The 26,020-nt window shown below is 35.4% G+C and overlaps 1 protein-coding gene and 1 pseudogene across 2 annotated transcripts; one reads left to right on the top strand and one right to left on the bottom strand.

Moving 5' to 3' along the window:
- Positions 1 to 6,854: 6,854 nt before the first annotated feature.
- Positions 6,855 to 18,744, top strand: LOC128509875 (Na(+)/citrate cotransporter-like). Of its 2 annotated transcripts, none has more exons than XM_053481746.1 (12): positions 6,855 to 6,979; positions 10,414 to 10,542; positions 10,622 to 10,758; positions 10,841 to 11,049; positions 11,456 to 11,612; positions 12,258 to 12,380; positions 12,963 to 13,172; positions 14,334 to 14,437; positions 15,245 to 15,363; positions 15,596 to 15,757; positions 15,863 to 16,000; positions 16,097 to 18,744. In XM_053481746.1, the coding sequence occupies exons 1-12, from the start codon at positions 6,878 to 6,880 to the stop codon at positions 16,229 to 16,231; spliced, it is 1,725 nt and encodes a 574-aa protein (XP_053337721.1). In that variant the 5' UTR covers positions 6,855 to 6,877; the 3' UTR covers positions 16,232 to 18,744. The 2 variants fall into 2 exon arrangements, with proteins under 2 accessions (XP_053337721.1, XP_053337722.1); XM_053481747.1 differs by lacking the exon at positions 6,855 to 6,979 and adding an exon at positions 10,192 to 10,230.
- Positions 18,745 to 19,105: 361 nt separating this feature from the next.
- LOC128509876 (uncharacterized) lies at positions 19,106 to 21,345 on the bottom strand (annotated as a pseudogene).
- Between the last annotated feature and the right edge of the window lie 4,675 nt (positions 21,346 to 26,020).

The raw sequence follows: 26,020 nt of genomic DNA, 5'->3' as shown, positions 1-26,020 counted from the left end.
TATATTTGGCTGTCTGTAGAATTTATGAAGAGCTTTGAGCAAAATGTTAATGCCTTACAATTGGAGTGTAAATAATTGAAGCACAGAGTGAGATTGTATTACTGTGGTTACAGTTCAAATTCCAAAGAGAGGCTCATTATCTGAATCTTATGTAATGTGTGTATTTCATTCTATGTTATGATTCAGTAAAAAGCTGCTGATGTCTCCTGTAAACACATCTTTATAGTGTATTAAAAAAATATGTAACTTCTAAAATATATGTATTTATGAACTTTTGAAATGTTATTTTTAAGAAAGAAATCTTACACTTAAAAAATAAATGCAAATTGGACATGTGTCTTTAAAAAATATATTATTTTGCCCATTTATTTTTTTCAGGTTTAGGTGAAGAAAGAGATCATGTTCACTTCCACATTCTCACATGTATTGTGGCTCCACATAGAATGGCTTTGTGTTGCCTCTATACAAAAGACTACACACTACAGAGAACAGGTTACAGTGCACTTTTGTACTTTCAAGGTTTAGTGTCTAAACCTCAGACTGACTCAGACTCTTGTAATATGCAAACATTTTGCCTCAGAAGTTGCATCTCCCTTCATATTTAACGAATACTAGAACTGTGTCAGATTATATAATTATAATTATATGTACAATAGAATTTGGATAAGTAAGTCTTTCATTAGGCACAGATGGCATATTGGACATTGAAACCCTACATTACCTTTCAACAATACACTTTGGCCAACTATGATGCAAAGTGAGCTATGGGTTATTACAGTATTGTGTAAAATGCTTTCGCAATCTACATATTCACTCTAAATATTATTTACATATCTTAACTGGAGGTTCTAATGTTCATTCGAATTTTGTTTTTTATTTATGTACAGGAATTTAATACAGAGTTCATAAGTACTGAGACAATTGTATGTTAGGATAAATAATTTTTAATGATGATGCCACATGGAATGAATATTGGCATTTTTTTTAACATTTGGCTAGTTGAAGCACTCTGAAGCAATGCTCCATTTCAAAAGAGGAGTTGACCTCATAAATTGTCTCTTTCTCAACAATCTGATGATTGCTCTCCTGATTAAACATGGAGAAAAAATGTACTCTGATCACAATCTGCAGTATCCCTTCAAACAGGAAATACTGAACAAAAATATAAACGCAACACTTTTGTTTTTGCTCCCATTTTTTATAAGATGAACTCAAAGAACTGAAACATTTTCTACATACACAAAATAACCATATCTTTTAAATATTGTTCACAAATCTGTCAAAATCTGTGATAGTGAGCACTTCTCCTTTGCCGAGATAATCCATCCCACCTCACAGGTGTGCCATATCAAGATGCTGATTAGACAGCATGATTATTGCACAGATGTGCCTTAGACTGGCCACCTGTAAAAGGCCACTTTGAAAGGTTCAGTTGAATCACACAGCCACAGATGTCGCAAGTTTTGAGGGAGCGTGCAATTGGCATGCTGACAGCAGGAATGTCCACCAGAGCTGTTGCTCATGAATTGAATGTTCATTTCTCTACCAAAAGCCGTCTCCAAAGGTGTTTCAGAGAATTTGGCAGTACATCCAACCAGCCTCACAACCGCAGACGACGTGTAACCACACCAGCCCAGGTCCTCCACATTCAGCATGTTCACCTCCATGATCGTTTGAGACCAGCCACTCGGACAGCTGCTGAAACAATCGGATTGCATAACCAAAGAATTTCTGCACAAACTGTCAGAAACAGTCTCTGGGAAGCTTATCTGCATGCTCGTCGTCCTCATTGGGGTCTCGACTTGACTCCAGTTCTTTATCGTAACAGATTTTGACAGATTTGTAAACAATATTTGAGAGATATGGTTATTTTGTTTATGTAGAAAACGTTTCAGATCTTTGAGTTCAGCTCATTAAAAATGGGAGCAAAAACAAAAGTGTTAAGTATATATATGTTTTGTTAAGTATATATATATATATATATATATATATATATATATATATATATATATATATATATAACTAATGACTAATGATATAAGAAATCATCATAACCCAACAATCATGTTGTATAATAATGTTGTATAATAATGATATACAAAACAGCGGTAAAACAAAACAGCGTTTACATGGATTACCTAATTTCTCAGTCTTTATGTCAGAAAATTACCTTTTCTTTTAAATAGCACTTTTGCAATCTCACAATCCACTTGTAGATTCAAAAGAAGGTTTATGAACCAATGCACTCTTTTGTTTTAGTCTGAACTAATGTAGATTCAACAGTGATCTTCTTCAAAAACCTAGAAATGTTTCTAGAACAAATGATAGCATATAGTTTAAAAACCAAGGCTACGTTTTTCTCATAAATTAATAACATAACGTCTTTAAGAATCTTTGGTCATGACTATTTCATTATTTTAATATCACTCTGTCATGATTCTGTAGACTCAGTAAAATATTTTTTGATAAAGGCCAAACCAAAGGTGTTTCTAGCTATTAAAAAAGATCAGGACCTAAGTAAAATTTGCACAACCTTGGTTTTAAAGAACATTGGGGTGGTTATATCTACTTTATAATAAATAAATATAATGGTGGCCAAAAGTGTTGGGACGAAAGTGAATTCAGCCAGATAGGCAAGAATTAAATGGTGACATCACCTGTTTTCCTGCACAGGGAAAACTAAAGTATGTGGCATATTTTGTCTTAATATTTTTGGCCATTCCTCTATTTTCTCTCATACACACAAAAACGCACAGACAAACATGAGAGAGAGAAAGAGAGAGAGAGAGAGAGTGAGAGAGAGAGAGAGAATACACTATCCTGCTTATACCAAAGTTGCACAGTTTGTGTCTGCTTGGATGCTTTCTTTCATATCCATATATTGTTAAATCTCCAGTTACTGCTGTACGCCCTTTGACAAACCGGTTTCTCGTTTTGGCCATTCCAATGAAGCCTATTTTAACCAAACTGAACAGAGAGGCAAAGGGAGTGACAGAACACTCACCTGACAAGCCAGTTAGTTTACCTTGATTTTTCATCTTGACATAGTACAGTCTGTTTTTTTTTATTGTTTTTTTTTTTGTTTTGTTTCATAGCTGGAGCTTTTCTTGATGTCTTGATGTCCCCCCTCCTCTCCCACAGACACTGAGTGCATGTAAAGTTCCACTCTGCCTGATGATTTACTATGTAACACCTTCACCTCAAGGAAAAAAAATATTCGGGGCTAAGCAATGTCAAATATGAACAGTAAAACCTTGGAGTGAGAGTAACGTTGTCTGCGAGTATTTTGTTAGATGAGCAAAGTTTTTAAATAATAAACTTAAGCTCTTAATATAAGAGCAGTATGCATTTTGCAACATCCTTAAAAAAAGGCAAAAGCAATTGTTATTTAAGAGGTTCCTTGTCAAAGACACAAAAAATGTTCCAGTTTGCTGCACAGAGACTCTCTGTCAGAGAGCAGTGTCATTTTTGGGTTATGGAACAAATCATCAGAGTTGCCGTTATATATAGAAGAATTTGCTTTGATATAGGAGTGCATTGGATTACAAGCACACTTCCAGAATTAATTATGCTTGCAATCCAAAATTTAGTATTTTGAAAATTGTTTTGCCTAAACTTTGACAGCAAAACACGCTAAACACCATTTTTTGCAAAATATTTTTACTGACACATGAGCTTGTGTACAAAAAACAAATTTCTTAAAAACAGCTATATGAATTTATACAGTTTTACATGTTTTGAGTAAAGCTCGACAAATAGGAACCTAATTTTGACCTTAATATTCCACTAATAGTTGAAACAATCTCTCGACCAGAATAAAAATGCATGGAAACACCTCCGTTAGAAGAATGAATTTTTAATAGGACTGAGAGGTGTGGTGTAAACCTTTGATGAGCCTTTTAATAGGTAAATATTAGCCATGTAAACACTTGATCTGATTCTTTCTCTCTAGTCAGAATAAATATATTCTTTTTGTATATGTTTGCCCCATGTGTTTCTTCTTACAAACATTTTCAAGTTAAATCATGATTATTGATGATTACGTGACATGCCTTACAGTAAGATAATAAGGACAAAAAATACAATATACTGTAATTACTTATTTTATTGTCAATGCCCAGGGTTAAAGTAAGAAGCTGTTTATATACAGTACATGTAATGTAATAAAGGAACAGCCTTGATATTGCATAATGAAAAAAAATAAAATGTAATATAACACTCGAAGATGCTGCATGTTTGCTGAATTGCTGTGGTCCTATATACAGATAATTGACTTAGATATGTATAAGTAACTGTACAGTAAGTGTGTATGTGTGTATTGCACACGGTTCCAAACAGTCAGTGTCAATGTTTGAATCTGGAATAAAAGCTGTTCTCATGTGTGTTTGTCCATGATATGACAGACATAGAGTGACTGCCAGAGGACAGGAGGTCAGACAGATGATTTCCAGAGTGGGATGGGATGATCCAACAACCCAATACCCACTAGGAAATGTTAAACAGAATGGTGTAAGAGAATTTGTGATTTGTAATGGCCAAATCAGAGCTGGCACCCTAACTCAGTTGATATACTGCTATTTCTTTTAGTTGCACTGACTTTAAATTAATGATTAGCTTTAACTACAGCCAGGCTTTATTTAAAGCATTTCAGGCTGTAAGAAGTATTTACATCATACTGTATGCGACAGTTCGTTCCAAACTGCTAAAAGAAAACAATGTAGCATACAGTATCCCTCATGTTATTAACTGTCAGGAAAGCATCAGGAAATTCCCCTACTGGGCTGCAATAAGGAAACAAGAGATTTAGAGGTAAAAAGCTGATCTCTAGTGGCCATACTTTCAAATTACAGAGGCTTTGGTTTGTAAATGCACCACAGATCTTTATTATCTTCTGAGATCATTTCTCAATACAGAAACTTTTTAGATCCTCCAGGGACCTTCATCTTCTTCATGGACTTTCTTCTTGAGCTCACCATACAGGCTTTCAATTAATTTCATTTAAGTCAATTTTCAAGCTTCAATATTGTTCATCTACACAATAATTTAAACCAACCAATAATCATCTCTACCACTTTATCCTGTATTCAGGGTTACAAGGGCCCTGGAGCCTATAGGAGACAAAGGCAGAGTACACCCTGGATGGGGGGCAATTCATCGCAGGGTGCACACACATGCACACAAGCACTCATTCACACATTATGGGCAATTTTGGATCAATTAGCCTTATCTGCATGTCTTTGGACTGTGGAAGAGTACTGTGAGGAAATCCACCAAGAACGGGGAAAAGCATGGAAATTAAACCCAGACGCTGGAGGTGCGAGAAGACAGTCCTGACCACTAAATTATGTGCCGCCCTTATTAGTTCATCTTCAAATACATTTCTATTAAACACGGAGGCAATAATAAAAATGGAAAACAATTTATTTAACCTGTAATGCAAAAATGAGTTTTGAAAAAAAAAAAAAAATATTTCGTTGTGGCTATCAGCCATAAAACAGGGAGACAAATCCAAACCTGTTCTAAGCTCTTACCCTGTTGGTTATTACTGATGCTGTGACCATTTTAATTTCAGTTAGCATAAGCATAAAATACATTATTGGTAAATTTAACACAACAAAAATCAATAAACATGATGTACTTGTGTTACATTTGCTAACTTAGAGGGCATACAGGTAATGGTCCAGAGCTGATGTTTAATAAATCTACTGAGCTTTATATATTCTTTATCTTAATCATTTTTTCCTCAAGTCTTAAATTAGGTCATTTTTGGCAGTCTAATTGTGGCAGTGAGGGCATAATCATGCGTCATGTACTCATATATTGGGCAGATAACTTTATTTTCTTCTGCACTTTCTGTGGCAACACAAGATAGCATGTCAGTAATTTATTTTTAAACATTAGTTTTTGCTTGTTATCAGATTAGCAAGTACTGTTCCCTTTGGTTGGCACACCCATCGAGGCATTCCAGTGACAGAAAAGAGTACATAAAATAAAGATACAATTGTTGTTGTGTGTACTATACATATGATACATATTTAAACAAATGCTAGTGAGTATCTTAGACACAGTGGTCAACATGTAGAAATAATGTAGAAATATAAAAATTTTAACTCTAAGCGTTATATTCTATAGGTATGTGGTTAATTTATCAAATTGATTCAACACCCTAAGAGGATGTAGAACACCTCCCTCAGTGGGGCAAATATGAAAAAGGTGACAACATTTACAATATATTGAAATGTATAAGACAATAAACCACATGCATATAAAATACCAACTGTGCCAATGTACGGCGCCATCTGTTGAATTTTTCAGATAAATTTTTTAAGATCGTTTTTTTTATGATTTTCCATCCATTTAAATTTCAAATTAGTAAATGAAACTGTTGCGATGAAACTAAGCATATATATATATATATATATATATATATATATATATATATATATAAACACAGTTAAAATTTGTTTAGTAGTTTTTACGTGATGCAAACACAAACAGACAAAAATTTCTAAAACATTCGTGTTCTGTTACTTATTTTATGTATCCCCAATTTTATTGATTTGTTACTGATATAAGAAATATGTATTTTTTAAAGGATTATTATCTTCTAGATGTATAGTTGATCACTTTGTCATGCAAATAATCTTTATTTTGATTATAAGTTCATTGCAAGAGCAGAAAAATACATTTATTAAATAGGTATCTACTTATTCCTTATCCATGGACATACAAAACACTAAGGTTAATGTTTAATTACCTGTTTTATCTTGTCCAATAAACTATCCTTACTAATGTCATAAATAGGGCATTTGAACAAAAAGTTGATCAAAGGTGTTCTCTTTGTCTTTCACAAGTTACTTACTGTATAATTTGGATTATGGCGAACAGCATGAAAAGGCTTTGGGATTATAGAAATTATGTAATTGCCATCACCACACCTCTTCTGATTCTGCCTCTGCCTGTTGTTGTCAACACTTCAGTAAGTGTGTGTGTGTGTGTGTGTGTGTGTGTGTAAGTGATCGAGAGAGACAGAATTTAGCAGAAAATGCATTTTTTATTTGTTTGCTTATTGTTGTTCCCAACATTTTAACTTGTCATCATTCTTGTTTGTAAAAGGTTCTTTGCATGAATCTGTTGTTTAAGCTGTTTGTTACAGTATGATAATTTCTTTAACTCTGTTTGTTCTGTTAAAAACAGTATGTGCAATTCTCCTCTTTTATGGGTTGCTGCTACTAGCCAGACTCCACTCAACCCTGCACATTTTGTGTGTTCTTTGCTCTGTCACACCCACTCACACAATTAAGGAAATTATGTTAATTAGGTGATTAGTTAAATACTGTGTACTGGTAGCTAAGAAAACACTGGTGTACTGTAGGACCCAGTTACAGGCAGACACATCTCCCTTGTAGTAAACTGAAGAAATCACTTATGTGGCTCCTATCTGAGCATCCTCAGTAAATGATGTACTAGCTGAACCTAATTAGTTGATTTATTATTTATTTATTTTTTGTTAATTAATTTAAAGAAGATAAATAAGATGTGTTATAATGCATAGAATGCAAACAATTCATATCCACCCTTTATTACAGAGATTCACAAGCATAGATCATCCAGATCGCTGGCATAAGTTTTTTACTACTGGCTTGAGTTTGACTGATTTAACATCTTGGTTTCTCTGCTATGTTTGCTGATCATTTTAAAACATAATATCCACTGACAAATGTCACTGCTTTGCATAATTATACATTCTCTTATCAGCCCATGTAATTTAATTGTTTAATACTATCAGGAGTTTTGCTTGAACTTTCACTTCTGCTCTCCTCCTTATCACTACAGTAGGTTGTACCTTTCACATACTCTGTTTAATAAAGCTTATTTCCTCAGCACAATAAATCAACAAGTCAACATCCCATACAATAGTTAGTAAGATAACATTCTTTTTACAGTACAGTGGAACCTTGGATTGCGAGTAACACAGTTTGCGAGTGTTCCGCAAGACGAGCAAAATTTTTTAAATAAATTTTGACTTTGACCTAAACAAACAGGTTTTGGTTTACGAGTACCGAGTATCACGTATCATGCATGCGCTTCTTGTTTTGATGCCGAGCGTCACGTGATCACAACTGAGCCAATGGTTATTCTTTTTTTTGCGCTGCGGAATTGTGGGTAATCGTCTCCCCTGCTCGGTCTTTGTGCACATCTCTCACTAGTATAATCAACATCTGTGTGCCCGTGTACTGTTGACTGTAACACTGTTATCACGCATCTTTTATTTTGTGTTTGTATGCGTGTGTGTACAGCGTGCATGTACTGGTTATTATAGCACAGGTGTGCATGCGAGTGTAAAGCAAAAGAAAGTCTCGTTAGAGAGGTTAAAGATCGCTTTTCTTTCTCTCCTTCAGCATCCCGTTATGTGTGTGCACCTTCACACACCCTCCTCCTCGCGCCTTCACACACACCCTCGTCCTCGGGCCTTTACACACACCCTCCCCCCCCCCTCCTCGCGCCTTCACACACACACACACACACACACACACACACTCTCTAAGGTAAAGTGGAGGTTAATTTGTTTTTTATTTTTACTTTACAGCAGTGAGTCTGTTAGCGTGCGCTCACGCGAGGGATGTTAGCAATGTTCCTTGCTAATTTTTCCAATCAAACAGTCTTTCCATTAATGTGTGTGTGTGTGTGAAACTCTAATAAAAGAGGAGGAGGATGGGCTGATTCCTCCTTTCCTCTTACTTTAGCTTTACATACATACATACACACACACACACACACACACACACACACAGCACCTGCGCGCATAAATGAAAACACTTATCTGTCAGCATTTATTTTTACTTAGGTAAAGTGCAGGTTAATTTGTTTTATTTTTACTTTATATGTTGTATTAATTATTTTTATGTATTTATTTTTTTGGGCTGTGGAACAAATAATTTGAGTGTACATTATTTACACCTTAGTTTATGAGCGTTTTAAAATATGAGCCCACTTACTGAACGAATTGTGCTCGCAATCCAAGGTTCCACTGTATAATGCAAAGTGTGGTTACCTTTAATTTATTCACAAATAAATTTCCCAATTAATATATGTCTTATTAGGAAAATAGATGTTTAAGTGTAGTCTCTGTATTTCTGTGGTCTATTTTAATTTCATCAGTCAGTAATATACAGAAAGCCTGCTGCTTTTGCTGTAAGGAGGAGATGGGCAAGTTACCCAGCATGCAAATAAAATAACCTTCTTAATGTGATGGAGCATCAAGTATTTATTCAATCCTTAATAACGTCAAAGCCTTAAAATAACCTTCTCAATGTGATAGAGCATCAAGTATTTATTCAATCCTTTATAACGTCAAAGCCTTAAAATAACCTTCTCAATGTGATAGAGCATCAAGTATTTATTCAATCCTTAATAAAGTCAAAGCCTTAAGTATGTATTACACCTCATTAAATAAAATTCCCTAAAAGTTTACTGACACTTTAACATTTTTAAAGGGGCAAAACTACAACTCATTGCACTAAACAATGAGTTTAATTATAGAGTATTATTAGCTTATGTATTTCCCGAAGTATGGATTCAAAGACAGTTTTCCTTGTATTACATTTAATATTTTTCTAAAGGAGAAAATGCAAGTTCAGCTCTGATACATTTAAAAATATATACAAATGTCATGAAATCTGAACCTACAAATTTGAGTATTTGCTGTAATTTACACGTAGCAAAATAACTAATAAACAAAAACAAACAAACCAAGAAATAAATATTTGATTGCTGCTTCCTGACTGTCTGTTAATCACTTATGAGTTTATTACTGATCCCAAAGACACTTTACAAACTAAAATTCTGATTCTACAACTAATTTACAGAGTTAAATTAAGTCACACTGTTATCTGATTGTAAGCTGATATTGGCTATTTATACCTGACAATGAGGTTAACAAGGCCACAATCGTCTATCAGCTTATAATATCTCTGCTTGACTCCTATAGCTGAGGTGGTTGACTAGTGTTAGTCCTAACCCTAGGGTTGACCCTTTTTTCAGTACAACACAGCACTCTCCAGCTGGGCTAAACCAAATAAGATTAACAGAGAGAGGTGTAGTTTATTACCATTCAGACAAGCTTAATTAAAAGATCTACAGTGACAATAAAATTTAACATTTTCCACAGCTATCTAGTCTGAAAAATTTCACTAGGCACACACAAGTTGAATGGACATGACACCTCTGGTATGTATACTATACAGTATATACAGTACTCTGTATGTATGATACTGTATTATGATTTTATTTATAGAGTAAAATGTGCCAATTGGAACTAGCCTATCTATTCCTAAATCCAAATATAAATCCAAAGTGTATAAATTTTATAAATAATACATGTAGTTTCATAAATAATACAATGTATTTCAGGAGGCTAAGTGTGGCTTTCTGCTCATCCTAATGGCTGTGTACTGGTGTACAGAGTGTCTGCCACTGGCAATAACTGCTCTCCTGCCTGTTATCTTCTTCCCTTTGCTGGGCATCATGACTGCTGAACAAGTATGACACCTGTCTTAATTTTGTATTTTATACATTCGGAGATTTTCGAACTAAGTTAGCATGTGTGGTTCTTCTGCAGGTCTGTCTGCAGTACTTCAGTGACGGTATCGTGCTGGGATTGGGTGGGGTTGTGGTGGCAATAGCTGTAGAACAGTGGAATCTTCACAAACGCCTCGCCTTGGCTATACTTTTGGTGGTAGGGGTGAAACCAGCACTGTAAGACAATTTTATTTGTCCACTGTCTTTGTTAAATAAGAAAATCTATGTGAGTATTCATTCTTTTTTCTCTATCATGTAGGTTAATGTTGGGGTTCATGAGCATCACAGCCTTCCTCTCCATGTGGATCTCTAACATAGCCTGTACGGCCATAATGCTACCCATTGTGCATGACATCCTGGAGCACCTCAGGACAACTGAGGCAGAGAATGATGAGAGAGAGCTACAGAAGAGCAGGGCCATACAGAGTTCACAAAGGCATGAGACCAGGGATGGAACTGGCAACTTTCGTATGTAGACTACTATATAGAAAACAAAGACATGCTCTTACATTAATAAATCTCATAATGTGATTTCATTTAGTGACATAAATTATAAACTAATATATTATTTTTAGTATTCTCATATAAAATGAAATAACTGCTCAAAATTATTTAAGCATTGGTCCACTTCATTCGCTGTCATTTCATTTTGCTTAACTTTTCTCTTGTGTTACAAATGCATTCAAATGAATTTTTGTCCTTACATGCTGGTAGTGACTGTATTTTTCACAAAGCATCTAATTTATTAAGGTAAATTGATTTAAGTGGACATGACTGTTTGTTATTTAAAGCCAGATATAATCTTTCTTTGTTCTCACAAGATAGCAGATTTAAAAAATAATTCAGTTATCAGAAACACCTCTTTTTCCCATAGAAGAGTGGAATCCTAAAGAACTGTTAAGTGATGAGCAGAAGTATCAGAGTCTCCGAAAAGGAATGAGTATGAGCGTGTGTTATGCTGCCAGCATTGGAGGCACGGCCACCCTCACCGGCTCCATACCCAACCTCATACTCAAAGGCCAGCTTGACAAGTAACAGATACATTACCACAGCCTCTATATGCTCTAAACATAAGAGCTATGAATGCATCAACACCATTTTTTCAAAATACAAACACATGATTTTTGATACTTGTCAGTACCAATACACATATTGCATCTGGCATATGCTGGTAGTAATGAGTGACTCAGGGAGAAGTTTATGCCTATACCTTTGATAGTGCACGGCAAGCCCAGCAAGTATGATCATAAAAAAATTAATGGTATTAATTGTACCTTAACACATGAGCAGAAAAGGAGGCATGAGCTTCTCAGTGCTTACAGAACTGAAGTGCTCTCTTGTGCTCACTCCATCAATCCTTGCTTGAGAATTGTTTTCTGTCAGCACAATTCACAGCACTTTGCATTTATTTTAAATTACTAGACTTTCTGATACTGCTCTTAATTAAACTGTTTAGACACCATATTGTGTTTTATAAGTATTGTAGGAGGATGCTTCATTACCTTGTAATATTTTCAAAAAGTAGGTTATATAGTAATCATCATATATTTTTTTATTATTATTAAACTCAATTAATTTATTATTGCTATTGATGAATCTCTTATGCTAACATATTGTATTAGAAATTTTGTTACTACAGAATCACCTCATGGAATACTGTGTGTATATGAATGCAGGATATTTCCAAAGAATGGGGATGTAATCAATTATGCCTCCTGGTTTGGGTTTGCCTTCCCCAACATGCTACTGATGTTGATCCTCTCTTGGCTACTGCTGCATTTCATGTATTTGGGCTTCAAGTAAGTCACATAATCATATTTTATGTGTATCAATTGTACCATATTATTGTTGCCATCCATTGAGTTACAGTGTAATTTAAAATCAATCTTGCAAAATACACCAGAAGGCAGCAATAAAGAAATTTCTTTTTGTTTTTTGGTGAAGGAAACGGGAGCAGTCCATTACCTGTAGACCTCACAGTTAAAGACTGAAGAAGAAAAAAACATTTTCAGGGAAAATTAAGTTAAAATTGAGTGCTTCTGTCATTGACTGCCATTCAATCCACATTAGTTGTTATTACTAGATATTACTAACCCCTTCTTTATAGACCGTAAAAGAAAAAAAAGTTTTATTAAACTGATACTTCTACTCAGTATACTGTATACAGTAGGATGTATTGATACTTAAAAGTCTAACTATATATACTGCTCAAAAAAATAAAGGGAACATTTAGTCCCAGTTTGACTTGAACCATGCATACACATACTGTATGAGATGTGTTCTAGGCAAACTGTTTCCTTTATTTTTTTGAGCAGGATATTATGCACTTTAAGTTCACAAATTCTGTATCTTAGGGTTTTTTCTATCTTGTCAATCTGTAGTGTAAAGAGCACATTTGGTTGTGGAATGACCAGAGGCAGTCAGCAAGCAGTTTATCAGGTGATGAGGCAGGAGTTCAAAAAGCTTGGCAGCATGAGCTTTGCAGAGTCCTCCGTGCTCGTGCTTTTCATACTACTAGTTCTATTGTGGTTTACAAGGGACCCCGGCTTTATACCTGGCTGGGCCTCGCTACTCTTCAAGCAGGAAAAAATGTAAGTGCTCTTACCCTAAGATGAGGTTTTAGTATACCTGTTTTGCTATTATTTTAAGGTGGTAGCACCCTGCTAAGTTTTTAATGTATCGTAGTTAATGAATCACCCACTTGATAAGCACTACAAAAGCAACATAATAAATAGCTCATATGACATTATTGCTCAAAGTGACATTACAGTGAAACCTTGGATTGTGAGTAACTTGGTCTGTGATGATTTTACAAGATGAGCAAAATATTTGTACAAATTTTAACTTGTTAAATGAGCAAGGTCATGGTATACGAGTACTGACTGTTCAAGTAAGTAGGCTTTATACAGTTAGTACACAGTAAAACGAAACAACGTACCTCCAGGACCAAGGTGCTACCAAGTTTAGTTAGCTAAACTAGCTAACTGAAAGGCCTAGTTAGCTGGCTAGCGGAGACGAGACAGATTGACCTGACAACATAAATTTACAACATAAATTAACGAAACTAACTAGCTAAGGAAGACTATCTACAGGTTTTTTTTTTTACAGACAACATAAAATGCATGCGCAAATGTGCAAACACATTTGACTTCTTTAGTAACTGTACTGCAACAATGGCCTCCATAAAAAAAAAATTTCAAAAAAGGCTGTAGAAGTGTGGGAGATGAATCTGTTTAGAGGAGTGATTCCAGTAGTGTGCGTGCACAAGTGTGTAAAAGTCATCCTACACAGTAACGTGTAGTGAGTGGAGGAAGGGTAACTGTGTAAGACGAGAAAGGGGAGAAGGGAGGAGCTCCTTACTTTAGATAAGTACTTCACACACACACATACACAACGCCTGCGTGCACAAATGAAAACACTTATTTGTCGGGATTTTTTAAAAAACTTTTTTTTTTGAGGTAAAGTGCAGGTTTATTTGTTTTATTTTTACTTTATAGTTTGTGTTAATTATTTTTATGTATTTATTTTTTGGTACTGTGGAATGAAAATGCAGTCTCTATTATTTCTTATGGGAAAATTCAATTTGGTTTACGAGTGTTTTGAAATACAAGCTTGCTTCCTGAACGAATTATGCTTATAATCCAAGGTTCCACTGTACTGAAAAGAGAAATTGTAATATGTGCCATTTACTATAGACTAGAATTTCAAAGAGTTTAGCTGTTGGTTAACTATTTCTTCATGTTATGTTTCAGGTTTGTGACAGATGCCACAGTCTCCATTTTGATAACATTTTTGTTTTTCATAATCCCCTCTGAATTTCCAAGATGTTGGCATGCTGGTTCTTTAGACATAACAGGTATGGTTTGTATATAAACATAATTTTTTTTGTGACTTTGTATTTATGTAGAGTGGTATGGTGGCACTGTGGGTGGCAAAATACCTGCCTCACAGCTTCAGGATCCCTGGTTTAGTTACTCTTTATGTTTAGTCTCTGTACTGTATATGCTCCACTCGCATATACAGAGATACTTGCCTTCATGTGTTTCTGGGTTTTCTGGTTCCCTCCAACTTACACTGGCCCCAGGTGTGGATAGTGCCCTGTGATAGACACAGAACAAAATTAAGTGTGAATAATGCATATTTTTAAAAAAATGGGCAAAACATTTTCTGTGCAACACAATACAAATATTTAGGGTGTTAATTAGTCTTTGGCAGACACGAATATCCAAATATAATTAATTAATTCTTCTCCAGTAATCTATGTCTTGGTCAGGACATCTGTGAGTTCACAATCTATCCTGGTATGACTGGCCTCAGAGCAAGGACACACTGCAGACTCATTCAGATTTAGTGACAATTAGGTACCTAATTCACATTTTTATTGGTAAGAGGAGACCAACGACTTGGAGGAAATCCACACAGAAATGAAGAGAACAGACAAAATGTATGAGAAACAAGCCAAACTTAATGGCCAGACTCTGGAGCTGTGGTATTAATACATCCTTCTGCTCTATTTTTCTAAGACTATACAAAATGTTAAATATGTTAATTCGAATGACCATAGCAAACAAATAACGTAATTATGGCCTAAAATGTGTCTAAATATGTCACCTGTTGTGTGTTTAAAGTATATTCAGTTAAGTGTTGACCTTTTCACTACTAGACAGGAGTAAAGGAGAAGCTCCTGCCACTCTGCTAACCTGGCATGTGGTGCAAAAAGTGCTGCCCTGGAATATCCTTCTGCTGTTAGGGGGAGCTTTTGCACTTGCTAAAGGCAGCGAGGTACACACTCTCCTTTAACAGCCACTGGCTTTTAAATTATAGCTGTTGAATCATCTTAGCAATTAACTGAATTCACTTGCAGTGCATGCTATATCCTTTTGTCAAAGGAATAGACAGCAATTTATGCATTAGTGAAATTCAATTAGATATAAAATTTGGAGAGTTATAACTAGGCTAGTTGTACCCAAAATTTGTATAAAGATTTATGTGAGTTTGACGCTTGTTTGTCTAGATATCCAACCTGTCTATGTGGCTTGGACATACTGTATTACCTTTGGGAAGCATCCCACCGGTTGCCCTCTCCTTCGTGCTCTGCATTGTGGTGACCATGCTTACTGAAATTTGCAGTAATACCGTAATCAGCTCTGTGATCCTTCCCATCCTGGCCTCCATGGTAAAACTAAACACATACATACTCAAGCGCATGATAAAGATGGAACAATAAAGATAAAATGATAGGTTCACGTCTAATTAACGTCTTCTCCGGTTAAATTACCAGGCAAGTGCTCTTAAAGTACATCCACTTTCCATCATGCTGCCCCCAACCATCAGCTCTTCATTTGCCTTTATGCTCCCAGTGGCCACACCACCCAATGCCATTACATTTACCTATGCCAACCTCAAGATCATGGACATGGTGAGGTCTCAACAACTTTTCCTTGTTTGTTTTTTTATATGAGATTTTTTTATATATGTATCAAGAATGTATGACTGTATGTCTATTATACTGTAGGTAAAACCTGGACTTGTGCTGAACCTCCTGGGGGTAGTCTGCATTAACCTTGCTGTCCAAACTTGGGGTGCTGCAATTTTTCATTTAAATGAGTTCCCTGAATGGGCCAATGTCACTAACTCCCAGACTCCATAACTAAACACATCTTTATGCTTTTACCAGCCTACCTCTGCACAGCAGAAAAAAAAGCAAAACAACACAGAAAGGACTAATTAACAAGGCTGTAAACTGCAAAGAAGGATGGATTCCAACTGTGGAAAAAGCACATCTTTCCAGTTTTTGAGCTGTAGCCTTTTTTAAAGGCAGAATAATTTTTGTCTCATTTACGGGACATTAATCCGGTCATATATTACACTGGCTTGTTTACTGGTTACACTAATCCAAGGGACAAGTTGTGCTGGGCATAAATGTACCTGGACATTTTAGGTGTGGGAACATACTTTTTCTTCTGATTAACTGATGACCTTGCTGCTTTTCCTGTTACCAAAGTTCAATCTAAAATTATATTCTTCAAATTCAGGTTTTTTTGGCCTACTGTCACTTACTGTACATGGGCAGCACAATCAAACTTGTTAACTGTAATCATTTTACCTTGAACAGGTAATCCTAAAGTCCTGTAAGCATGTCATCAATATTTATGAAAGGATGCATAAGCATAGTTATGGACAGTACTCCATACACAGTATATTTTTGATTTACAAGTACTCCATACTAGGTACTAGGTACTTATCTAGGTCTACTAAGCAATGGTCCAGTTGTTTTTTTCCTTAGCCCAAGTGAGATGATTTGATGTTGTCTTTGATTTAGTAGGGCCTTAAGAATAAGAATGCAAAAGGTGTTTTCCATTCTCTGACTCCGGCCTCATGCAACTCCTTGTGAAGCTCGCCAAAGCTCTCTCAATTGGCTTTGATTGACAATCTTCTGGCGGCACGATGATGTAGTTAGCACTGTTGCCGTGCACCTCCAGGGTTCGCGTTCGATTCCCGGCCAGGCTTGATTCCCGTCTCTGTGTGCATGGAGTTTGCTTGTGCATGTGCTCTGTGTGCATGGAGTTTGCTTGTTCTTGCTTGGTGGGTTTTCTCCGGGTACTCCGGTTTCCTCTCACATTCTAAAGATATGCAGGTTAGGCTAATTGGCATTCCCAAATTGCCTGTAGTGTGTGAGTGTGGTGTATGTGTGTGTGCCCTGCGATGGATTGGCACCCTGTCCAGGGTGTACCCTGCCTCGTGCCATAAGCATTTACATTTAGGCATTTGGCAGACGCTCTTATCCAGAGCGACTTACAAAAAGTGCTTTAATGTTTACATAATTGGATACATACTTACACTGGGTTAACTAGGTTAATAACTAAGTGCCATTAGCCCAACACAACTAAGAAGAGGGTTTTTTTTTTTATTTTATTTTTTTTATAAGCCTCCTGGGATAGGCTCCAGGTCCCCACGACCCTGAATGCAAGATAAAGCTTTATAAAAGATGTGAGAAATAAATTTTAAACCAACACTCTGCAAACAACAATCCCCTTCATCGATGACATTCTTACCCTGCTTGTTGAGGGTGTCCATGATTGTATTCTTGGACAACTGTAAAGTCACCAGTCCTCCCCATGATTTTGGTTGTGTGCACTAAACTAGGGGTGAGGGGTAGCTCAGTGGAAGATCCCAGGTTCAAACCCCACAACCACCAAGTTGCCACTGTCGCCGTCACCCTTGGCTTGCTCATCAGAGACATTTCATTCATCATTCATTCATTTCATTATTATCTAGACACATTTTTCTCACACATACACACTTCCACTTCTCACACACTCTTTTCTTTTCTAAAAAAAAAAAAAAAAATCTTTAAATTTTTTTTTTGTGAAGCTGCTTTGGGACAATGACCATTGTTAAAAGCGCTATATAAATAAAATTGAATTGAATTGAATTGAACTCAATTCAATTGGGCCCTTGAGCAAGGCCCTTAACCCTCAACTGCTCTGATGTGTAATGAGATAAAAAATGTAAGTCGCTCTGGATAAGAGCATCTGCCAAATGCCTAAATGTAAACTAGACTGTGAGATAGATGGTATTTATAGTTTATGAATAGTACTTCAAAATTAAATATTGCAATATTTTAAAATATTAACTTTTTTGTTGTAAGTTATAATTATTGTAATTAAAAACTTTAAATATTTAGTTACATTTAATGAATTAAGAAAACATGAGTTTCATATTTGAATTAAATTTAGTAAAAAAAAAAAAAATTCCATAATATTCTAATTTATTGAGATGTACTGTGATTGTAATATCCAAGAACAAGCTGGTATGCTGTATTTGTTTTAGACATTTTAATTCTTTGGCATTTTAAACAGACCTACACCAGTTTCTATGTACAAAGTGAGAAACTTCCCACACTCCTACCTGGTGTTGTACGGTTTAACCCCTAGAGGGCGCCAAAGCGCCCAAAGACTCTGCTTTGTGTTGTGTTTAAGTTGTTTCCCATGGAGCACCTCGGTCAGGTGAGGGGAGCACGCACCTGAGCTGAGGTGACTAATTAGATTAATTATTATAAATAGCCTGTTTTAGTTCAGTTTAACGTGTCGCATTTGTTATTGTTATTTTGATTTTTGGTTGTTGCTTAGTTTAAAATACAATGATATATTAAAGTTCTCAAAGGGCTCGAGGCTTTGTTTTTCTCTTTGTTCCTTAATATATCAATAAAAAGACCAACCTGAAGTCCTTGTCTCAGCCTCTGCATCTATGCCACGCAAACGCAGACAGACACGTCATGACAGGTGTAAAGAGATTATTAAGACATTTTTTAATAAACACCAAAGCAAAAACCTAATTCAAGGAAATTGCAAGGTGCCATGTGTATACAGAAAGTATCTTGCTGATATATTATAAAAAGACTGTGGTTGGTGGTGTATTGAAAACATTTTCATAGAATAAAAAAGGAATCTCTTTAAAATGTGCCTTTGTAAGGTAAGTGTTGAAATTCCCTTACATTATTTAAATAAAGCATGAATTGAATTCACTTGGTGATAAAAGCAACTGCTTTCTTTATCCAGGTGTTGTTGCTGAGCACAGTCAGCATGAATCGAGCCACATTGGATCTTGACACAATCTGGCCTACAGGGCAGTCGTTCTCATCAGGCAAATACTAACCTTCATGTGTAAGGAATTCCTTGTCTGTCAACAGAAAAAGGAAAATTTAAAATGGGTCTGAACAAGCAAGTCTGTTAAAAAGCTCAAACTGAATTAGAAAGTACAAATTAGATGCTTGTCAAGGACTTTCTCTTAATGGTTAATAGTCACTAGCCAAAATGTGAGACTTTCTTTTGTGTCAAAATAGGTAAAGGCAAGAGCGTTTCATTTTTATTTGGGATAATTATTGCAGTGATTAATATGCTTCAGCTGGTAGTATTAAATCCTGGAAGTGCACCATTATCTTCAAGGAAGAAAGTTTTTAAATGATCATGATTATGATTCCAAGGATTCATCAGACTCAACCTGTGAAAGAGTGGTTCAGGGAGTATGTGACACAACTTCAAATTTTTGTGAAACAGCATAACCTTATTGAAATGATACCATGGCAAATGCGCAATCAAAGAAAAAGCTGTTCCAACAAAATATTGTAAACTTTTTTGGTCGGTTTTACAGAACCCATGTTTTACGATTAATAACCGACCTGCTACAACATTTTATCTCATAGTGAAAGACCTGAAACAAAAACACACATCACGATATAATGACAGATGTTGATTCCCACTACCCCATCTGTTACTGGGGTATTCTGCATCCCTGGTGGCCTGACCACAATCCAGTTCATGTCCTCAGTCTTCTCCAAAAGCTTCTCCAACTTATACATGTTGCTTAGGACACTTCGAATGATTGGCAACAGCAAATAGCGAACAAAATATGAAGCTTTATTTCCTGAATTAGCTGCAAAAATGGATAACTAATTCAAATTATTAGATAATTGTGATGAGGATTTTTTTTCCTTTATTTTATCTATCTCTTATTTATGTATGTTTTTGCAATTGCATACTAAGATCAGTTGCAGAAAAATAAATAATAATAAACCATTATGAGAAAAAGAAAAGATATGGCACACATTACATACATTAATGCATTAAATAAGTTTTAAATGTGCAAACCTTAAGACATTTTAGAATTAAAACCCTTATTTAAAGCTACAGCACTTACGGTCCATGAATCAGTTCACTTTGACCTCTTGCATTGCATTAAGGATTGCTGTCATAGAGTGTAGCCATAGACTCTATTGAAAAAAAAAAAAGGTTGAAACCCAAGACATGACATAACATCCTGTCCTGTGTTGTGCGGCTTTAGACTTTCCACAGAAAAAATATTTTCCTCCACAACTTATCATGGGAAAATTGATGTTTTCTAAATTTAGCATTGTTTATATGATTGTGCAGTGTGGCACATTATAATTACAAAGCAAATACTTTATACTGAATACAGCTCAGTTATACAACATACTATAGTATCCAGTTTATACTATATGGCATCCTACACAGTTACTGTAGTAAAAAATAAATACATTCTCTACTTTTCAATGCATAATTCTTATTTCTTATTAATTTATTAAACCAATTTTCTTTTTTATGTATGTCAGGGTTAACCCCTAGAAGGTTGTCTTGCACCCAAAGATTTTTTAGGTCATGGACTCAGTTTCCCAGGGTGCACCTTGGTCAGGTGATGGGACCTCTCACCTGAACCGAGGTTGTTAACTGATTCGTTATGAATAGCCTGCATCTGTTTTGTGTTTTGTGTTCTCTTGTCTTGGTGACTGTGTTCGTTGTTAACGGTTTTGTCCTATTTAGCTACTCTAAACTACTCTAGCTAGCTTGTTTTTGTTTTATTTGTTTAACCCTGACGAGAACTTCTGTTTGTGTTTTTTTCCTGTTTGCTTCTCTTCATTATTAAAATATTTAAAAGCACTACCTGCGCTTATGCCTCACCTGCAATCCAACTGACATGACAGTGTATAACTAAAAGTTATGTTAAATTACAATAAACACATATAATAAATGTGTGGCATAGATATATAAGCTTTGTCAGTTAGGGAAAACTTAATTTAACAATTTCTAAGATCTATTTAAAAAGTAAAAAAAAATGTTAGCTTCAGGTGTTTAAGAGTTAGGTGTTTACCTTCACTATGGCAGTGACATTGTGTCCCTGCTGGAGAGCCTGGGTTACCAGCTGTTGTCAGGTCTGTCCTGTAGCTCTAAGAACTGCAATCTTCATCTTCGGCTTGTACCGTACTGATTTACTCCTGCAAAAAAACATAAAAAATATGCTCATAAACATTTTTTAGCAACCTTCAACCTTCCTAAAGTGAAGAATGCAGTATTTTTTATATTTTATATTAAGAGGCATTTTCTATCAACAATGTTAGAAATGTTGGTTTATATCAATTATATTAACAATTAACCCTTTTAATATATAATGCCTTTCAGGTTTTCTAAAATCCATAGGGGCTCTATATAGGATATTGAATCTATAATTATAGTGTTTCCCACAGGTTTAAATATACTTGTGTTGGTAGCAAACAACAAAAAACACATATGACCTTTCACACAATATTTTTATTGTATTTAATAATTCTATTATTTTCACATTTCAGAGATCCAAGTGATTAATCCTCCCTTACTTCTACCCAGGTTGTCCTTTTTGCAGCACAACCTAGGCAATATGAACTGAATTTTATTTCATTTTAACCAACTATACACACACAACCTAAAAAAACGGACAAATCTATATGATTGTTCATTTAAATGGTTGTTTTGGGTTTTTTTCTGTCCTAATAATAATAATAATAATAATGTTTATATTTTGTTCTTTCTTTTTATTACCTTTGCTGTGTGGTTGGCGGAGACTGTCCATGGGTAACTATGCAAAAGCATTAGGAGTAATGTTTGGTCAGGTCTGTGTTCTAAACTTAAAATTGCAAAAGGACTGGACATACATTTATGAAGCTATCCAAAAAATGTTATTGGACTTGGAGAGACATTCTCCCCTTAGGGAAAAATAAACTTTTTTAGGTAATGGTTGTGTGTTTTAATTGTTGGGTTACTATTAGGTCAACTTGTTCTTATACAAAAAGAATAACTTGAGCCAACTACATCAGTGGGCTACAAAGGGTAAGAGCCTAATTTTTTGAGTAGATAAAAAGTTGGCAAAAGTCAATCCTAGAGAAATATAATTAATTGAGCCCACAGCTAATACTACTTGAGCTGACTTAAATATTTGAATTACAAGTTGAGTGAACTTTAGATTTTGAACTGGGGACGCTTTGTATCAACTAAACAGCAATGCGAAATATTTTGTTTGGCCAGCAAATTGAACTCTAAAAGTTGAGTAAACTTAAAGAAGCAACTTTTTTTTTTTTTTTTTACAGTGTAGGCCCAGTGCATTTCCTGGTTATGCCCATAATTCCTATCCCAGAGACAAGTGAAGCTCATGATGATGACTCCCAGGTTTTTCTCTTTGTGCTCTATTCTTTAATTTTGTTGGATCATGCTCTTTGAAGACATTAATGCCCTTTTTCAGCTCCTTGAACATAGTAGCAATAAAAAAACTAAAAAACATGGATGGAAGGAGGGAGTGAGGGATAGAGATTGTGTACTGTATGTTTGAAGTATTAAGCATAATTATTTATTCATACAATTCTGTATGTTTGAGAAATTTTTGTATAAAATCTTTTATTTGTGGTGGTGTTGGAGACTAACAGGATTAAAAATAAGTATTTGGTCACCTACAAACAAGCAAGATTTCACAGACTTGTAACTTCTTTAAGAGGCTCATCTGTCCTCCGCTCGTTATCTGTATTAATGGCATCTGGTATCAGTATAAAAGATTTTAAGCGTGTAAGAGTATTGGTTGGATTATTTGTATGAAAAACAGAATTGAGTAAGTTCCTGGTTCATTTAAAATATTACTTCAAACATGTACAGTAGTTACTCCTGACCCTGAAAATATCAAATCCTTTTGAATATGAAACAAAACATAGCTTTAACCAATCATAAGAATTCCAGAAACAGGCACATATTCTGGTGGTATATAGCCTTATGAATATCTTTTATTTTTATCATAATTATATATTCAGTTAAGATATTCATCTTTGTCTTTGTCAAGACGTCTCTACTTCATTATCCAGAGTTCTGCTGTGGAGGATTGGGTCAGAAAGGTGACAGTGAGGAGCTACAGTATGAGCGTGAACAAGCTGTTGAAGTTGCTGTTGTGTTGGAGGGTGCTGTAGTCCTTGAGGGCCTGGGTGATTATGCAACACTGTTAGGAGTGATCTTTGGTCAGCTCTGTGTTCTGTACACTGACCAAAAGAACTGGACGTACACTTATAAGGCCATTCAAACCATTCACACGATGAGAAACAAACTCTTGTTGCCAAAGACTCTGACACATTGGGGAAAAAAAGACAAATCTGTTCATCTTTGATAGTATAATATTGAATCAGTAAGAGACTAATAAGCAGTTAATGTTATCTTATATTCTCCTGTTTTACACAAATTGTTACGCCAATAATAGAATTAATAAATATTGTATTGTTGGCAGATATCTACAATTTTTGAAGTTTTTACAGTGTACAGTATGGGAAATCCATATCTAAAGGCTATTACAGCATTCTGTCGAAGCCAGATCATTCACTAGAATATTGTAAGGAAAACTAGAATGCAGAAAATCATTCAATTAAATAACAATCTCATTTTGTTTCCAAATCATGCCTAATAAAGACAGTATTATTTGGGAATATTTAAAAGAAACAATTATCAAGTTAGTACTGTTATTATTAGCCTACTGTTGGTAACGGTTATGCTTTTTAATTAGTTACCAACAGTAGGCTAATGATAACAGTAATAATTTGATGTGATACTGAACAGTTAGTAAAGAGCTGACAAAAACATATCTGTGTCCACTGGGAGATGCATAACAAACCACCCCCTACAGGCTACTAAAACGTATGTGGATAGAGTGCGCGACTAGTTACCGTGTTGGCATGCGTCTCTATGGTGACCTCCTGCTGCATATGGTGACCCTACTAAATAGCATGCCATCCATCGACCTCATGCTGTTATCGCCTGCGCTATACCATGTCACATGACTCAGAAAGCATCGAAATCCCTGATAAAGCCTTAGACATTATCCCACAATCACCAGATAATAATTTACTTTCTCCTCAACCTCCAGGTGTGTACCTAAACACAAGTGACATCTGTATATACCCAACTGTCTGTATCTCTGAATAGTCATCAGAAAACAAGAGTGAACATTACTACCTGTAAGTATTTTGTTTTTTTTTCTATTAAGTTTCTGTAAATAAATGCTGATTTATTTAAGTAAGTAAGTTAACATAACTAGGAACATAGATATGTTAATAAATAACTTTTAGTATAATAGTACCAAGTTATTAACATGTGTAGATGCAGAAACATTAATAATATAATTATTAATGAATTACAGTGAGGTCAATAAGTATTTGATCACCCTGTGATTTTGCAAGTTCTCTTACTTAGAAATCATGGAGGGGTCTACGATTTTCATCATAGGTGCAAAAGATCCCTCCATAATTACTAAGTAAGAGAACTTGCAAAATCACAGGGTGATCAAATACTTACAGTATTGAGCTCACTGTATATAATATACAGAAACATTAATAGTATAATTATTAATGAATTATAATAGTAATAAGAATATAGAAATTAGAAAAACACAGCATCTGTGTCTTATAGGATTTGTGACCTTCATACCAACAGAAGATGAACTCTCCTTAGAAACCCTGCTTTATTTCAGTATGCATACCATTTCTCTATGCTGTTCCATATCACTATACAAGTCAGATGTGGTTCATGGCATGTAGCAATTTGTGCAAAACTTCACTCGCAAACAGACCTCGAGTTGTGAGCAGACCTTAAGTAGACCTTAATCTTCCCACCCCAGTATTGTAATTATGAACTTTGTCCTTTTGCCCGCTCACACTGGTAATGACAATGAAGGTTACAGACCCACCACTGTAGTGGGAATTGGTTGGTTAAAACATCAGAAAATAAAGCAAGGCTTTCTCTACAGGGCACCATTGGTTTAGAATTTATATTATATTATCTCACTGTCCTTAACAGGAAACCATAAGCTGGTGACCAGATGTGGTTGAAAAGCAGACTGATGAAAGTTAAGTGATTCATCTCAGCTTGTAGCACCATTGGTTTACTTAACACATATGGTTAATGTGTTGCAACAAAATGCACCCATAAAAAGCTCACTGACTTATCGTCTATATTCTGTATACATGGCCTGGAGACTATCCCAGGAGACTTACAGTAGGGCCTGATGCAGGTAACACCCCCTATGGGGTGCCAATCCATCGCATGGCACACACACACTTACACTCTCATTCATACACTACTGGCAATTTGGTGACATTAATTAGCCTAATCTGCATGTCTTTGGACTGTGAGAGGAAACCCACCAAGCACAGGGAAAACATGCAAACTTCATGCACACAGGCAGAAATCAAACCTGGCCTTGAATCGAACCTGGACCCTGGATTGGAACAGTGAACCACAGTGCTAGCCACTAAACCACCTTGCCGCCCTCATAAAAAGTTCATGTTTTAAATTATTCAGCTAGTATTGGTGTAATAACAGAGATTTTAAAAAAATCTGAAGACCAAGCATAAATGTTTAAAAGTGGCAAATTATATGTTGGTCCTTTGGTTGATCCCATCAAGGAGTTACCATAGCAAACCATCTGATCCACATACAACTTGGGTTGTTCAGTGTGTGTCATTTAAACTAAACAGAACTATTCAGTACCACCTCTGTTCTTTATCAGCCTTACTGGCTACCAGATTTTCAGTGTAATACAAACTTTTGCTCAATTTATTTACCACTCAGTTCTTTTACCCTCA

This window comes from Clarias gariepinus, chromosome 21 (genome assembly GCF_024256425.1).
Source record: "Clarias gariepinus isolate MV-2021 ecotype Netherlands chromosome 21, CGAR_prim_01v2, whole genome shotgun sequence".
NCBI classification, from domain to species: Eukaryota; Metazoa; Chordata; class Actinopteri; order Siluriformes; family Clariidae; genus Clarias; species Clarias gariepinus.
The sequence above is the reverse complement of the archived record's forward strand: the minus strand, read 5'-3'. Positions and strand labels throughout refer to the sequence as shown.

What these genes read in the sequence shown, in the direction of transcription:
- LOC128509875 (XM_053481746.1), top strand. Translation starts at nt 6,878, where the DNA reads ATGGCGAACAGCATGAAAAGGCTTTGGGATTATAGAAATTATGTAATT. An exon ending in CACTTGCTAAAGGCAGCGAG is followed by an intron (nt 15,364 to 15,595) that starts GTACACACTCTC and finishes TTGTTTGTCTAG; the next exon opens with ATATCCAACCTGTCTATGTG. An exon ending in ACCTCAAGATCATGGACATG is followed by an intron (nt 16,001 to 16,096) that starts GTGAGGTCTCAA and finishes ATTATACTGTAG; the next exon opens with GTAAAACCTGGACTTGTGCT.